At 43.4% G+C, this 16,105-nt stretch overlaps 1 protein-coding gene and 2 long non-coding RNA genes across 3 annotated transcripts in view; 1 reads left to right on the top strand and 2 right to left on the bottom strand.

Moving 5' to 3' along the window:
* LOC310711698 overlaps nucleotides 1–16,105 on the bottom strand; it is a 264,847-nt gene that overhangs the window by 130,558 nt on the left and 118,184 nt on the right. The window lies entirely within an intron of this gene.
* On the bottom strand, nucleotides 11–2,641 carry LOC310711688. Its single transcript, XR_014528586.1, has 2 exons — nucleotides 2,508–2,641; nucleotides 11–202 (listed from the first exon to the last, which is right to left on the bottom strand). It is a non-coding gene; the product is annotated as an uncharacterized lncRNA (long non-coding RNA).
* LOC310711657 (UPF0547 protein C16orf87) lies at nucleotides 2,547–14,861 on the top strand. The gene is made up of 4 exons (XM_083513863.1): nucleotides 2,547–2,936; nucleotides 10,828–10,921; nucleotides 12,063–12,245; nucleotides 14,155–14,861. Exons 1-4 carry the CDS (start codon nucleotides 2,871–2,873, stop codon nucleotides 14,271–14,273), a joined length of 462 nt encoding a protein of 153 aa, XP_083369989.1. The 5' UTR covers nucleotides 2,547–2,870; the 3' UTR covers nucleotides 14,274–14,861.

The raw sequence follows: 16,105 nt of genomic DNA, 5'->3' as shown, positions 1-16,105 counted from the left end.
GCAGAAGAGACAAGATTAAACTTGCTTTACTTTGGCAGATGTTTTTGCTTGAGCTGTTTATTTTTGCCATTTTAAGTGAAGGACTTCACTTCTATTGGCATTCACCCATATCATTTCAGTGGCAAACTAAAATGCTTCATGTTGAAGAGCACAAGAATATGGCAATAGCAAATACCAGGCAGAAGAATGTCTCTGTGGGTCTCTGTTGAATACATATGAGAAAACATGGGTCTGTGAGAAATATCTTCAAATTAAGTTACAACTAGGGATGGAGGAAATTTTCTTTTTCTTTTGCATTGTAAAGTGAACCTACATAATTTGCACTTGAACCAATGTATGAATTGAAACAAAGCGATCCTTCAAAATTTACACTTCTCCAAATTTTGTGAGGCAGTTCTCCAACCAAACAATATATGCAAAAATGTATAGATTGGAGGGCAATGTACATTAAACACACTAGTGAAAATAACATACAAAAATCATTTATATTAGGGCAAATTGTTTACAAGAATGTTTACAAAGATTACATACAAAAATGTGTTTATTAGGAGAAATTTGCCCTGAAACGTTGACTAATTTTCAAGTTTGTTTTTTTAAATTGTTACAGAAATGTGAAGAACGGAATTTAAAATTGGGAAAATGAGAAATGTAGAGAAACAAAAGTGACAGGTTCATCCATCCCTAGTTACAACCTTTGCTTGGAGCTGGAAGCCTGTTTGAACAGTGTCTATGCTCTGAGTCTTTGGAATCTGTCCTGTGTGAACCAATTATGATACCATTTTGTGAATACCATTTTGTGGAAATTTCAAAATGTAAAAACCAGGACACCCCAAAAGTTGTAGAAAATTGACTTGCCTAAGATCCAGGGCAAAGTGCCACCTTTTGGAAATTCCCCCCAGATGTCAATTCTGCCTTTGAAATCCCTGTAATGTCCAAGAAAATCCGGACGTATGGCAGCCCTGTGTAACATACTATATTTTGCAGAGTGTGGTTTGAGTATCTCCTTGATTCAGATAGATGAAGCCATAAGAATTAACCCCATGGTTCTATATTTGACGACTCACCCAATTTATAACTTCCTTTCCCCTTGAGGCTTTGGAAGTGTGCTGTTTCCAGCAGGAGTTCATCTACAAGCCTTGCCATTACAGTCACTCTGGATTGTTAGTACTGTACAGTACTGTACAAAAGGCCATGCAGCCTCTCCACCCCCACCCCTGCAAGCATTCATAGGAAGCTGCCTTGTATTGAGTCTGGCTATCTAGCTCAGTATTGTCTACTCTGACTGGCAGCAGCTCTCCAGACAGGAGACATTCCTGGCCGAACCTGGAGATGCCAAAGATTGAAAATGGGATGTCCTGGATTCAGTGCAGATCCCCTACCATGGAGCTATGGACCTTGCCCAAAGGGAGCAGGAGTGGAACCATTAACAATTTGATCACCAGGCTTTCAAGTTTTGTCTTTAAGGGCACTCAGCAAGGACTAGTTACCTCCTAACATTCCTAGATTTGAGAAGGTGTGGGGCATTGCCTTCACTGAGTTATGAAACAAGACCATTTTGATGTTGCATTGTTTCAATTTGTATGTTTTTAAGACAAAAAATATGGTGCTGCATGGGCGCCCAACAACATGTCTCTATGCGGCAAGCTTACCATATCAATATGTGACTCTTATTAAAAAATGTCCCTTTGCAGAATCTATTTTATTGTGATGTTTTCAAAAGTAGACTGGCTCTTCTGATTATTTTAGTCTAACTTCAATAATGCACTCCATGTGGTCATTTAAAAAAAATATAATTATCTTGTTTGTATGTTGTTCTTTTTGAAAACTGAATAAGCACCTCATTTTTTAAAAAATAAAATCCCCTAGCTATCCTGCCACACGAAGAATCAGAATGACTGAGGGGTGTAAAAAAAAAAAGGAAAAGGGTGTGCTCCTCCTGTGTCTTTTTTCTATCTTTGAGACCTCCAGATACTAAGCGGTCTATAAATACTCCTAATGATAATACAAATATGAATAGTAAAATGTGTTTATAATGAGCAGGCATGCCTAGGATGGCGCTGTTAATAAGAGAATAAGTTGAATTATGTTTCAAATGTTTTTCTTTGCTGCCTTTGTAAATAGATGCTACTCTTTTTATTTTTAAGATATTGTATATTCAGAGTTGATATGATTTACACAAGTATGATCCATGTGAGTTTGCCGAACATTTTTGAATTTTGAAAAATAATAATAATCCAAACTTGAATATTAACTTTTTTTAAAAAAAATGTCGTCGTCCATTTCTCCCCCGTTTCTAATCCGTGCCTGCTTTTATTTGATGTATTTCCCGCCTTTTCCTCCTCAGGCGTATCCCCTCCCCTTCTGCTCCATCAACCCCCAAACCGTCACTGAGGCGACTCTCCCGCCCTCCCCTCTTGCCCCCACCCTCGCCGCCGTCTTTCATATCTAACTCCACCAATCCCTGAGTGAAAACGAGGCTCGTCGTTTCACAAGCTCCGCCCCGTTACCTCTCGCAACTGATAAAGAGGTGTGGCTTTTGGAAGGAAAACGGTTTCCTGTTTCGGCTTTGAAAAGCCTCCGTTGTGCCCGCGCGCGCGCAGACGCACGCACGAGCGTCCCCAGGGTTTGGCAGTGGTCGGGCCGCCGGCGGAGCTTTGGAGGTCCAGCCCGCGCGCGCGCACAGAAGGGGAGGGAGGGGTGAGTGTGGGCAGGCGCGCGCGCGTGGCGGCGACTGCTACTGGCTGTGATTGGCGCGAGGGCTTAGTTCCATCCAGGTGGGAGGGGCGGCTCGCTCTCGGTCTCTCTGTGTCTCCTTTGCAAGCTGAGCAGTAAGTAGCATCTGCTGCTGTGCGCGAGACCAGGCAAGGAGCATGTCTGCAGGCAGGGCCAAGAAAGTGAAGATGGCCACCAAGTCCTGCCCAGAGTGCGACCAGCAGGTAAGGCTTTAGTAGTGTGAATAAGGAGATCGCCCCGAAAACGTGGACCACGTCCTCCCTGGCTCAGGTTGTGGGTAAAGGAGGACTCATCGAAATGCCCCAAGTGCTTTTTCTCCATCCTGAGTTTAACAGCTTACCTTAAGCATCCAGGTGTGTTTCATTGCATTGCATTGTATTGCATGCCCACATAGGCATTGCATGCCCACATAGGCATGTCGAGGACGAAGATGGCACTCCTCCCCCCCCCGCAAAAGTCTTAGCCTGAAATCCTGCACTGAATAATTCTATTACATTTGTAGAATGCATTTAAAAACAAATATTTTGCTTTACACCCCCCAAAGTATTTGCTGCAAATGTCATTGCATTGTATTGTTGGCAGCTGCAGTTCCTTGGCAAGAGGACAAGAGGAGGTTTGGAATGGTGACTTGTGAAGCTTTAAATAAAGGAATCCTGTGCTTTTAGCCCCTGCCCTATATAATTTTGTGGCGCTGCGAGTCTTCTGAATAAATACATTCAGTATGTTCTCTTGAAGAGTTATCTGGAAGAGGTGACAGATGGAAGAATAATAAGGCTGTTGAACTTGCAATATTAATATTTCCTGATGAACAGGATTAGGGATTGGCAGTGCACTCCTATGCACATCTACTCAGAAGAATGTCTTACTGATTTAATCAGGGCATATTCCCAGGGAAGTATGTATAAGATTGCAGCCTTAGGAGCTGAAAATGAGACTGAAGACTTACATACACTCATATATTGATTTTAGTCTTTTAAAAATACTGCTGTGCTACTTCCTGTAAATGGTGTTTGTTCTTGCCCATGTTTTGAGATTATATCAGTCAAGTTTGACTCTGCCACTATTCCTTTCAAAAGATGTAGCAGAGGTTTTGAGGTTTTACAACTTTATGTAGCCCATTGCTGCCCTATTTATTGTTTGTCTGAGCTGGAGATATATACACACAGGTACTGTCGTGACCAGGTCACTCAGTGGCTAAACATCCTTACATTTGACACCTTGTGTTGCAGTTGAGAATCAGCTGTTCTTCATTCTGCTGGGTGAAAAGGTTCACGAGACTCAAATAATTATATACCCCACAGCATTGGTATGGTAAAAATTATTGTGCGTTTCATACCTTGTTGAAATAACACAGAAACTTTAATTATATTGAAGAAAGAAGCCTGTGTTTTTCTTTTTCCAATCCCCAGATGCTATATTTAATTGTCATTTTCCTCTGTCCTTAATCTGTTTTGTTTGAGGGGATTCTTATTGCAATTTTCTCCTTAAAACTGAGATTATAAAATACTGGAAGTTGCCTTGGTGGGGGTCAATACTAGCAGAACACTGTTGTTGACTCTTAGAAATGTTATGTGTCTGGACAGAGCTGGTACATGTTGCTACCACTATGACCTTTTATTTACTGATTTATTAATTTCAATCTTTCCTTTTCCCCAAGTTGCTCAGGGGTGCAGTGAGGGCCCCCCCACATTTAATCCTCACAACAACCCTGTGAAGTAGGTTATGCTGAGAGAGACTGACTGGTCTAAGCTCATCCACAGCTCAGTAGGGATTTGGTCTTGGGGGCCCCTGGTTTCTCTATTGGGCACATTAATTACTGTTGATTGTATTATGGTAGCATTCGTCTTTTAAGCTTCAAGTTGATCTAGTTGATCTGAGTAGGCCCAGAATCACTCAAACTCAAATCTGTTGGTTCAGTTCATCTCCCCACAATGCTTAATGGGTTTAAGCTGGGTTTGAAACTACTTAACTAGCTTTAGCTTCACACTTCATGTGACAAACATGTTGCTGCATGTAAACTGGGTGTTTACTGTAGCAAACATGTAAAGTGTGGATGACGTGTCTTTGAAGGCCTCATTATGCCCTTTGGGGAAACCCGTCTCAGTCAGGTTTCCTAGATGCTCCCTCTCTCCCACAGTTTATGCGTATGCTTTAAGAATCACCAGATACATTTTCCATGCAAAGTGTGGAGCTGCTTTTAATTACGGCATTTTCCTGATGCAACTTCTCAATGCTACGCAGTTCCTCACAAAGCAAGGGTTCCTATTTTGTCAGATGGGTGTATTTTACACAGCATGGAAAAGTTATTCTGAGAGTACAAGTTTGTAAGTAGCTTATGGGATATCTTGTGGCCCTATAAGGCCTTGTTTCGCTTGCCCCAGTGAGAATCTGCTCAGAGTTTATTTTACCCTCTAAGACTACTGCATCACAAACAGCTGTCTCTGGATATGTTGGAGTTTATGCAGTTGTGTCTGGCGTCTGTGTCTTGATCTTCAACCTTGTGAAAGCAGGCCAACTCTGTTTCCTTTTTTCCCATCCTAGAGATTGCCTTTGGAAGGAGTTTGCTCTGTGCAATCTGTCCTTACCGCCCAAGAAGGAACCTGACTCAAATGTGGGGGATTCTGCATAGCTATTGCTGTCTCTGCCTGTGCTCCAGTTCTTTCCATATGCTCCATTCACTCTTACCACACTTTTTCGTGTTCTGAGGGGGTTTGCTGAATGTGTAATAGGGAGGTAGTCATCGTGCTCTGGCAGAATTGTGCCGAATAAACCGCCCCGCCCCCAAGGCCTAGTGGCACACAGCTGTGAAGAATCAGAAACTAAAAAAAGAAAGAGAGCTTATTATAAAACAGCTTCTGATCTTTAGCATTTAAACACACCACCCGGCCAGCTTGCTGCTTAGTCATTTAACGGCTGTAATTTTTTAATATTACGTACGTGCTGTGTTGTGTTAGTGCCCTGATAAAAGGGTTTGCAGCGGCACCTCAGTTTGACAATCTCTCAGCCTATCCTGCCTAACAGGAGAGACCCTATTGCCCTCACGGAGATACAATTCTCAAGAGTGGTTTAAGAAGCACCCCTCCTCCCCAGGGAATTGTAGCTCTGTTAAGTTGAATAAGGGTCTCCTAACCTGGAGGTTAGTGCCAGAGCTTGGCTAACCGTAGCCAGGCTGTTGCTGTCCAGGTGGGGTTGCAAGCTGGTGCACCAACTCAATTGGTGAAAGGTACCCAATGTCACCAGAGACTGCATTCCTGATCCTTGACGGGAGTGCAGCCCCATCGAAAACAGGTTGGACAGATGAACCATCTCTTGACAGCACATCAGGACAAATACTGAAAGGAAGTACTTCTTCATGCAGCACGTAGTTAAACTGTGCAAGTCCCACAGGAGGTCGTGATGGCCACAACCTTGAATGGCTTTAAAAGAGAATTAGGCAAATAAATTCATGGAGAAGAGGGCTCTCAGTGGCTACTAGCCATGGTCCTGTGCTGCCACAGTTGGCAGCAGTAATGCGTCCGAAGGCTAGTTGTCGGAAACAAGAGGAAGAGAGTCTGCTTGAAGGTTTCCCAAAAGAGGCACCTGGCTGGCCACTATGAGAATAGGATACTGGACTAGATGGGCCATTGGCCTGATCCAGAAGACTGTTCTTACGTTCTTTGTTGTCAGGGTGAGCTTTAGTTTATTGGCTGACATCCAGTCCACAACTGATTCTGAGAATGACTCGGCACTTCCTCACATGTGAATATGAGAAAAAGGGGAGGGAATTGTGAAAATATTAATGCCGCCCACCTTCAGAAGACATCTCATTCTGTGGTTGTAAAAAGTGGGAGGGGAATGCCACAGAGCTGAATTCTAGTCTTTTAGTATCATATTCTGAAATGGGCCCTCCAGAGAGGTGGAAGATCACTCAAACACTATTTTTTCAACTCCCTATCCAGAGGGTCAAATCTAACCGAGTAATATTCGGAGTAGGCCCATTGAAATCGGTGAATGCAAGTTAGTCATGGCCAGGTAGCTCAGTTGGTAGAACATGAGACTTAATCTCAGGGCAGTGGGTTCCAGCCCCATGTTGGGTGGAAGATTCCTGCATTGCAGAGAGTTGGGCTAGATGATTCTTGTGGTCCTTTCCAACTCTATGATTCTTTGATTAATTTCGGTAGGTCTCCTCTTAGTAGGACTAATATAGCCTCTGAGAGATCCAGGAAAATTGGCAGGGCACACTCCCTCTGTCCTGCTGGTTAACAAGTCATCAATCAGGGTGCCCAAGATGGCTTCTGAATTGAAACTAGGCCAAGCTGAAACAGATCCAAATTAACAGTTGCATCCAGGAGTGCCTGGAGTTGTGTGCATCTTAATTCTGACAGTCTGCTGCTGTTTGGCGGAAGCTGCATTTCCAATAATTAGGTTTTTACGTCGAGGCTGATTTCAGCATGCCTCTGCTTTGAGTGAAGGCTTCCCACTGACATTTACAATAATAGATCTAATGCAAATCTTTCAGGCTGCCGTCCTAAACAGGCTTGCCTAGGTGTAAGACCCACTGGAAGAAGAGGTCCTTGTTTCTGAATGAGCATGTTTAGGATTGTACTGTGGTGCTGTTACCTTTTTTTAGCTTTATACAGTTAGGTTTTGTGGCCTGGCCTCTTTCATGCTTTAAGTCTGCAGGCCTTTGCTGACACTGACAAGTTCAGCTAAGCATGACATAGTTTCCTGAGCTAAACAAGTCAAATTCTCATCTTTTGGGCCCAGGACGAAAGCAAAAATAGCAGAGAATCTACTGTGGCATAAATGTGTTATTGAGGAGTTTGGGTTTTATTTGTTTTCATACGGTCCTTCACTAATTATTTTGAATTTGTAGGTTAATATTTACAGCTACTCAGAGTGTCTTTTCTCAAGTTCTTTGGTGGAAACTTTCGGGGTCCTTACCAAAGGGAGAAAAGTCTGATTTGTATGAGTTCTCTATGAGATGCTGACGTACAGATTTGGGTAGGAAAATAAATTGGCTGTTGAATAGAGTGCCTCTGATGAAATGTTAACAAAAGTAGCACCCATTTTTAATCCTCCGCCACATGTAAAAAAGCACATTCCTCAGGTTGCAATCCTGTACTTTTTTTAGCCTGAGGACTACATTCTGGGCAACTTTCTGAAGGCCAGTGGTAGCCCGAGCCAGAGGCAAAAGTGGGCGGAACCAGAAATGTGAATGTTACCTTTCTACGATAGGCTCATTTTGACACACGCATGTCCCTTTGTCTCTTCCATGCGGACAAGGCCTGAGACGGAGTTTAAGGACCTATTCCAGCCAGGCAAAGACACTTGAGGTGTGAAGCCTAGGGAAGCCAGATTAAGAGACATGAGGGCCGCATCCATCCCCTGGGCCTGAGGCTCTCCACCTCTGCTGCACGCATTTAACTGGGTTGATTGCCAGCCCCACTGGTGTGAGAAAACACATGCAACAAATATGGGTTCAGACAGAGCACCGCGCTCCACATTATATCAAAATGCACAGAAGGCCATTCACACGTGGGGATCTCTTGAGAGAGTGGCAAACGTATTTTGTGTCTTCTGTATGATGACAGAAGCTTTAATATTAGTCAGGCGCATAACCGTAGCTGCATGCTAGGCTGTAATCAAAACTAGCCAATGCAACACTGCAGGGTGTTGACTTAAAAGGGGTTGCTGACGTTTTCCTGGAAATGGCAGAATAGACGGTTGTCGATTAAGGAATCAGTGTTTCCACTGAAGCAAGCCTTTTTGTATGCAAGCATAGATCGCTTCATGAGCAATGGAACTCCTTCCTTTCTCTGAATAGCAACTTTGTGCTGCCTCGGAAACTGCTTCTGAAAATTGTTGTGGGGGTGGGACGCTTCTTCCTGTTTTCTTCACTGGATGTGGAAGCTCCATGACTTCTGGCTCTTGTAAGGGAAGCAGCAGTAATAAATACCCCTGCAGTCTTAAGATTGCGTGTGAGTGGTGTTCTGGAAGAATGCCTTTCTCATTTTTGTTTTTCAAATGGGCTTATTCATAAAAATTACGTGAATGAGATTATCAATGAAGGTTGCCTTGGGGTTTTTTGATCCAATTAATTACCTCCAAGTTCATCATGAATGGGGCCCATTGTGAATAACGCAGAGCCTTGGCAGATAATGCATGACCCAGGAAGAGCAATAATCTGCTGTATGAGGGCTGTCTGCTCGTAAACTTGCATCTGCATGTAGGGTTGCACAGGAAACGGAGCCCTACCTCTGGTGGCACTAATAACTCAGTGTGATGCATACAGTAGGAATATTCTCGCCCCTTTTCAAAGAAATGCAGGGGCTGAATACCATTTGTTCTTCTAATATTAGCTCATGAAAGGGAAACCCATATGTGGTTGGGACAGCTTCAAGGTTTCATTCTGATTTAGCCTGGGTCTAAGCTGTTTTAGCAAAGCTATCTGAAATACCATGTTTTTAATGAAAGGGGTACGGTTGTTGTTATTATAATACGTATTTTTAATATACATTCTTAATATATTGTCTCAAATCCATTACTGCTTAATTACTTTTTCTTTGTTTTAGCGGTTTCCATTTTATCTGTGTTTTTGTACTTTTTGCCTGTAAGCCGCCTTCAGCCCCGGTCTGGGGAAAGGGCTCGGTATAAATAAATATAATAAAAAATAAAATTTATCAGGACTAATGGCAGGCACAACGACGAGCGCTATGGCAGCTGGCAGGCGTAGATTCGCGATGTGCTCGTTGTGCCAGACGTAGAACACGTAACCAATACCTGGTTTGTTAATAACAGGTGTGATAACTGGGCAGCAGGTCCTTCTGCCACGATGCTGTTTTGTTAACATTTCCCGTGGCACAACCTCTTTATTGCACGGTTCGTTTATTGTTAAGATAATGACTTTATGAATCAGAATGAGTTGAGTAGATCATTTACAGTGGAATCCCATGCTTGGGAACATGGGGGGGAAGTTGCCTTACATTTTGAACCGGGCCATTGGTCCATCTAGCTCAGTATGGTCTACACTGAGTAGCAGCAACAGCTGTCCAGAGTTTCAGAGGGAGGACATTCCCAGCTGTACTTAGAGATGCCAGAGATCAAACCTGGGGCCTCCTTCATTCAAAGTGGATGCTTGACCACTGTGCTCGCAGCCCTTGTCCTTGTCTACTCAAAGGAAGTCCCACTGAGTTCAATATGGCTTACTCTCAGGAAAGTGGAGTTGCAACCTTAAACTGCCCAAGTATCAGTATCACCAGCAGGTATTCTGCACAAACCACAGATGACATCATAAAATTGTTCCTTGGACTGCGTAGCCATAGATGGTAGTTGAACATTGGAGTGTTCACCCATTTAAAAAAATTGAAGAGATTGTCTCCCCCCCCCCCCCCGCCAGCCAGCCTTCCCCAAACTGTTGCTATCCAGATATTGTTGGATGAAAGCTCTCATCAGTCACAGCCAGCATGGCCCAATGGTCATGGTCAATGGGGGCTGGAATAAGCATTTGGACCACACATAATTGCACTCTAAAATATATGGGGGAAATTGCTATAGCTCAGTGCTAGTGCATAATCCTTGCATGGTAAAGATCCTGGGTTCAGTTCCTAGCATATGGCTGCCTGAATCCCCGGAGAGCTGCTGCCAGTCAGTATATAGACAAGGCTGTGCTAGATAAGGGCCTAAGGGGCTGCTGGATCAGGCCAGTGGCCCATCTAGTCCAACATCCTGTTCCCACAGTGGCCAACCAAGTAGGAGCTAAGCACAAGAGCGCCCTTCCCTCCTGTGGTTTCCAGCAACTGGTATTCAGAAGCATTTCTGCTACTGTGGGCCAGTAGCCATCAATAGCCTTTTCCTGCATGAATTTGTCTAATCTTCTTTTGAAGCCATCCAAGTTGGTGGCCACCCCTGCCTCCTGTGGGAGTGAGTGTTGCGTGAAGAAGTACTTTCTTCGATCAGTAATGGATTTTCCAACAGATGGACCCATGGCCTGACTCAGTGTAAGGCAACTTCTCATGTTCCTGAGTAAAGAAGTGCAGTCCTGGGGCAGTTTTAAACTTGATTTTTCTCAGTTCTTTTGAAATGTAGTCCTTTTCTCTTTTGTCTCTCTTCCAGGTTCCTGTTGCATGCAAATCCTGTCCGTGCGGCTATATATTTATCAGTCGAAAACTCTTGCATGCTAAACGTTCTGAAAGGCTGCCGTCCTCAGGTACTTTTCTACTTGATGGCTTTGCTTATACTGTTGTGGTTTTAAAAGAGTACAGCTGAAGGGGAAGGATTACGTAGTGCCCCCCCCCCGGATATCCCTGGGTGCCAGCTTCTACTGCTGGCTCCTGGCACAGACCAAGACTGCTGTACATCTCTACTATATAATATCTGTTTTGTCCAGGTGCTGTAATGGGTATTCTGCTGCTGGCATATCAGTTGGGTAAAATGTGGGTTTTCTTTTGACACAGAGGTTCAGAAATGTTTTCTGCCTCTGGCTTTGTTTACCCAACCCTTTCCCTACCTCCTTCCTCTACTTTCTTCTGTATCTCTTGTACAGTGGTACCTTGGGTTAAGAACTTAATTCATTCTGGAGGTCTGTTCTTAACCTGAAACTGTTCTTAACCTGAAGCACCACTTTAGCTAATGGGGCCTCCCACTGGCGCTGCGCCGCCATGCACGATTTCTGCTCTCATCCTGAAGCAAAGTTCTTAACCCAAGGTAATATTTCTGGGTTAGCAGGGTCTGTAACCTGAAGCGTATGTAACCCGAGGTACCACTGTACTCCTTTTCATTTATGCCAACTCCTGCCTGTTTGATGAGTTCCCTCCTTCCTTCCTTCCTTCCTTCCTTCCTTCCTTCCTTCCTTCCTTCCTTCCTTCCTTTCCAGCCTTTTGATTTCTAACCACTTTCCCTCAACCTGTTGCCCTCCAGATGCTTTAAACTGCATTTCCCATCAGCCTTCTGATGGGAATTGTAGTTCTAAGCATTTGGAGGGCGCCACCAGCTTGGCAAAAGCTGCTCTTACTTCCTGTACACCTCTGCTCCTGTTTTCTTTCTGGTTCAGCAATTTGGATATTATTCATTGTGCAGATTGTGGCAAGAAAAGGCGAATCTGTTTGGTTATGAGATCTTTTGAAGCATTGGATTTGGAAAGAAAAGCATCACTGGTTATAGAGGCAATTTCATTTTGACATTTATGCTTTGTGAATAATATCTCTTTTTAAAAAAGCTGGGTGAAGAGGCTGGGGTGGTGCAGAGAAACACTATGGTGGAGTCAAAGGGCTCACATTGAGCAATGTCAGAGAAGCAGATCTTAAAATGTACAGTATCATAATAATGGTGGTGATAATGTGTTGAAACAGAAAGCAGAAGTGAAGCTAAGAGGAGACGGACAGAGAGAGTTACAAGAGAGAGGATAAACTCCGTGGTAAATAAAGATTTAGAAAACAGGAGAAGATCCAGATCAAACAGCCATTCGGATCACAGTAGAAGAGGAAGAGGACGACCAAAGACCACCTCAGCGAAAAAACACGAGGAGGAAAGAGGTATAAAAGGCAAAGAGCTGCTGCTTGCTGATCTTAGCATGCTGTAGAGGCCACAAGCATGTGAGGGTCTGTGAATTTCTTTCCCCCCCACACACACGAGGAAGAAGGGGAGGGGAGCTTCGTTTTTGCCTTTGTGATGATTTCCTCATTTTGGTCAAACAGACTGGGGACTGTTGTGGTAGGGAAGGCAAACATCCTTCTGAGGAAATTAGTTTTATAAGCTATGCTTACAGGGCTGCCTTGTGAACCTACCCAACCTTTGCTTCTGAGGCTGCCTCTTACTTGCAGAGATAATCACTGGGTGGGGAATGGAAGAGGCCAAAACATCAAACACCCCATCACCATTTCCAATGTCAAACCTAGATTGGGCAGGTCAGGGAGTGGGGGAGCAGGATACTGTCACCGGCCTCATGTGAGGCACAATGCAAAGTCACATTGGCACAGGGCAGGATCCTGGTGGCCACAGCAAACCGCCAGTCAGATATAGTGGACCGCTGAGGATCAAGCTTAAACACTGATGTGGTTTGCCAGTGGTAAACTGTGGCTTGCCGTGAATGAGACAGCCTGCTTGTGCCACTGTGGCTGTTTTGCTCTTCCTCAAGTCCTACTGCTGCCACCACACTAGGCATGGTTTGGCTTAGTGTTTCGTGCAAACCTGGGCTCATGGCTTGTCTCATTCTGAACAAACCATGCTTTTTTCCTTGGCATGTCCCAAACGAACTACAAGCCTGGGTTCAGATGCGTTGCTAAGCTAGGCCGTGTCTTAACTCACAGCGCAGCAGGAGTGGGAGAGGAGTGAAGCATCTATAGTTGTCGCCCTGTGCACCCTGCATACATGTCCATCTGTGGTAAGCCATAGTTTGGCTTACAGTGGCATGCAAATGAAGCCATTATGATGATTATAAAATCAAGGCAGTCCCAGCTGTCATAATTTGCCATGGGGAGCTCCTATTGTGAGTGCAGTAAGTAGGACAAATAAAAGAAAGCCTGCTAAGAAATTGCTGAGTTACAGCACTTCAAAGATTTCCGACTTGAAGTGCAGTTTGTAATATATCCTGCCCCCTCCCCCCGGCCACCTAAAGCATACCTCCTAGCTTTTCCTTTCTTCAGGTTTAGGTTGTCTCAAAATTACAGGGGTCTGTTTTGGTAAAATTTCTGTTTTTCTTTAACTATTTGGTTCATTAAAGTAATGTTCTCATTTCTGAAAAATTGGCTCATAAATTAAGGGGATCTTGGGGTGAAACTAAACTTATGGATTCTGCCTTTCTTTGGCAGCTGTGTTTCTTATGACAGGCCGGTCATGGTTGTTCATAACAGTTGTTTTGTCTTTTCTGTGTATCTGGTTGGTTTTTTAATCCAATGTGTAGTCTCTTGAGAATACTTTATTTTATGAGAATGGCTGTGAACCCTGTTTGTTTTGTACAGTTTTTTTATTTTTAATAGAGTTCATACTTGGTTGTTACTTTCACTTCATAATAAAGCCTTGAAAATTATAGATTAAAAATGCCTGACACATTAATAACATTAACTGTCAAAACCTCTTTTTTCATGGTGTATACATTTGAGTCACAATCTGTTCATTTTATCTCTATGCGACACGGCTGTATATAACTAGAATGACTGAAATGGCCTATATAGGGTCATTCTTTTATAGGACGGTATCTGTCTTCACATAATCTTCATGTTGGCAAAGTGCACAGCATAATTAATTGCATGACTTAAATCAACAGAGCGATTATTGACCGCTGTCAGGTTTTATACAAGCCGGTTTTTCTTCATGGGGAGAATGTGGCTAAATATATTTAGACCAACACAGCAAAAAGAGTGTTCGTCTGCGTGTCCAATTCCCGCTTTTTAAAAGTAGTTGAAATAATACTTGGCTCATGCAATGCCTTTTCTTTCTCTGCAGAGAAACAAGAGAAAGAAGTTGACATGTATGCAAACCTATCTGACGAAAAGGCTTTCGTATTTTCCGTGGCCTTGGCAGAAATAAACAGAAAAATAATCAACCAGAGGCTTATTCTGTGATTGCCTGGCCCAGGACCTATGCATGCTATGGTGTTTAAGCCAGGCAGTGGATTTCGAACTGTCGGTGGCCACTCCAGCAAGGAATGCTGCTGCCTGCCTTAGTGAAGACTGTATGTCTCTTTTCCTTGCTGACCTTCCGCTGCGGCTGCTGCTGTTTGGATCATGCACACTTCTTGTTCCAGCTAATTGTCAAGAAGGAAGACGACCAGCACTTTGCTTGGGGGGGAAGAAATCGAAATCTGATGAACGTGGCATCTTGAAGAACTCAACGGAGTTATTAAAAACTGTTCTTTTGAACACTTCTGCAATTAAAATGCAACGTTTTAATTAATTTAAATCTCCTTCACCATAGGGTTCAGATTTTGCAGCTTTATTGAAGCTTACATGTACATAGTTAAGCTAACTTCTTAATAAATCGATATTCTGGTGTTTGTTTTTATTAATCTGCTGAATTGATCTGGGAGCCATAGCGTGCTTTTACTTCCGGTTTAAGAGAGTCTGAATAAACGCTTCTTAAGTCAGCATATAGATCATTTGTGCTCAGAGCAGAAATGTGATATATGGGCAATAAAGTGAAAATCAATTATTCCTCTTTTTTCCAGAAGCATTGATGCATTTGTGTTGGACTGTCACCCCTTTTAATCTCAGCTGCAGAATCAAACTAGTTTGATTAAATATGCATACATCTACATGTGACGAAAACAGCAGCTTTGAAGCGTGTGGAGGGGGGGGGAACGACCCATACTTTTGCTGGAAGACTAAAAGAGTTTTTAACAGGGAAGACCTGAAATCTTGCAAGGAAATCTTCCGGATAGATTCCATGTTGGGCTGTGTTTTAGGTTTTTTTCTAGAGATGCTTTGCACTTGTGCAAACCTTGTTTGTTTTATTTATAGAAGTATTTCCATAGCTTATCTGCAGATGGTCCCATTTTGGATACATAGTCAACAACATTCATACATTGAAAATAGAGGGAGCCAGCTGGGCCTGCAAGAAAAGGCAACAGTATGCAGTGCTCTTTCTAGCTGGCTAGAAGACACACTGCCTTTTCGAGGACACTCTGTTACATCCCCTCTTAATTTTATGCCTGCCCCTTCCAACAGTCATTCCATGGCCACTGAGCTTGCTCAGAGTCCACAGCCTGGGGCCACCACAATTCCGTCAGAGGCCAAGTTTGGGCCGTGAGCCACCTACTGGTTCAATCCTGGTACTGCTAGTGCACTTAGCTTATTTGAAAAGCTTTCCTTTTGCATGCTGATAAGAATTCCTTTTTCCAGGGGGCATCATGGACCCTTGCGACTGAGTGGGCTAAGTGAGTGCCTTGAAGGGCTTTCTAATGAGGATAAGCAGAACAGCCCACTAAAAGCTGTTGACAGTCAAATGGAGAAAACAAAATTTCCAACAACTTTCAGAATGCTATATATATATATATATATATATATATATATATATATATATATATATATACACACACACACATACACAGTGGTGCCCCGCAAGACGAATGCCTCGCAAGACGGAAAACTCACTAGACGAAAGAGTTTTCCGTTTTGGAGGTGCTTCACAAAACGAATCTCCTATGGGCTTGCTTCGCAAGACGAAAATGTATTGCGAGTTCCTGTGGGGTTTTTTTCCTCCCCCCCCCCCCATTTTCTAAGTCGCTTATCATCTGATCCGATAAACTGATAAGCCGCTAATAGCGCTAATCCTCTAATCCGTCAATGGGCTTGCTTCGCAAGACAAAAAAATCGCTAGACAAACGGATTCTTTTCGTCTTGCGAGGCACCACTGTGTGTGTGTGTGTGTGTGTGTGTGTGTGTGTGTGTGTATGAAT

The sequence above is a fragment of the Podarcis liolepis genome (genome assembly GCF_965112155.1).
Source record: "Podarcis liolepis genome assembly, chromosome: 7".
In the NCBI taxonomy this organism is placed as follows: Eukaryota; Metazoa; Chordata; class Lepidosauria; order Squamata; family Lacertidae; genus Podarcis; species Podarcis liolepis.
The sequence above is the reverse complement of the archived record's forward strand: the minus strand, read 5'-3'. Positions and strand labels throughout refer to the sequence as shown.

Excerpts from the sequence above, each read along its gene's own strand:
- LOC310711657 (XM_083513863.1), top strand. The coding sequence starts at position 2,871 with ATGTCTGCAGGCAGGGCCAAGAAAGTGAAGATGGCCACCAAGTCCTGC. Across the intron at positions 10,922-12,062 it reads TGAAAGGCTGCCGTCCTCAG|AAAGCAGAAGTGAAGCTAAG; the intron begins GTACTTTTCTAC and ends GTGTTGAAACAG. Across the intron at positions 12,246-14,154 it reads AAAACACGAGGAGGAAAGAG|AGAAACAAGAGAAAGAAGTT; the intron begins GTATAAAAGGCA and ends CTTTCTCTGCAG.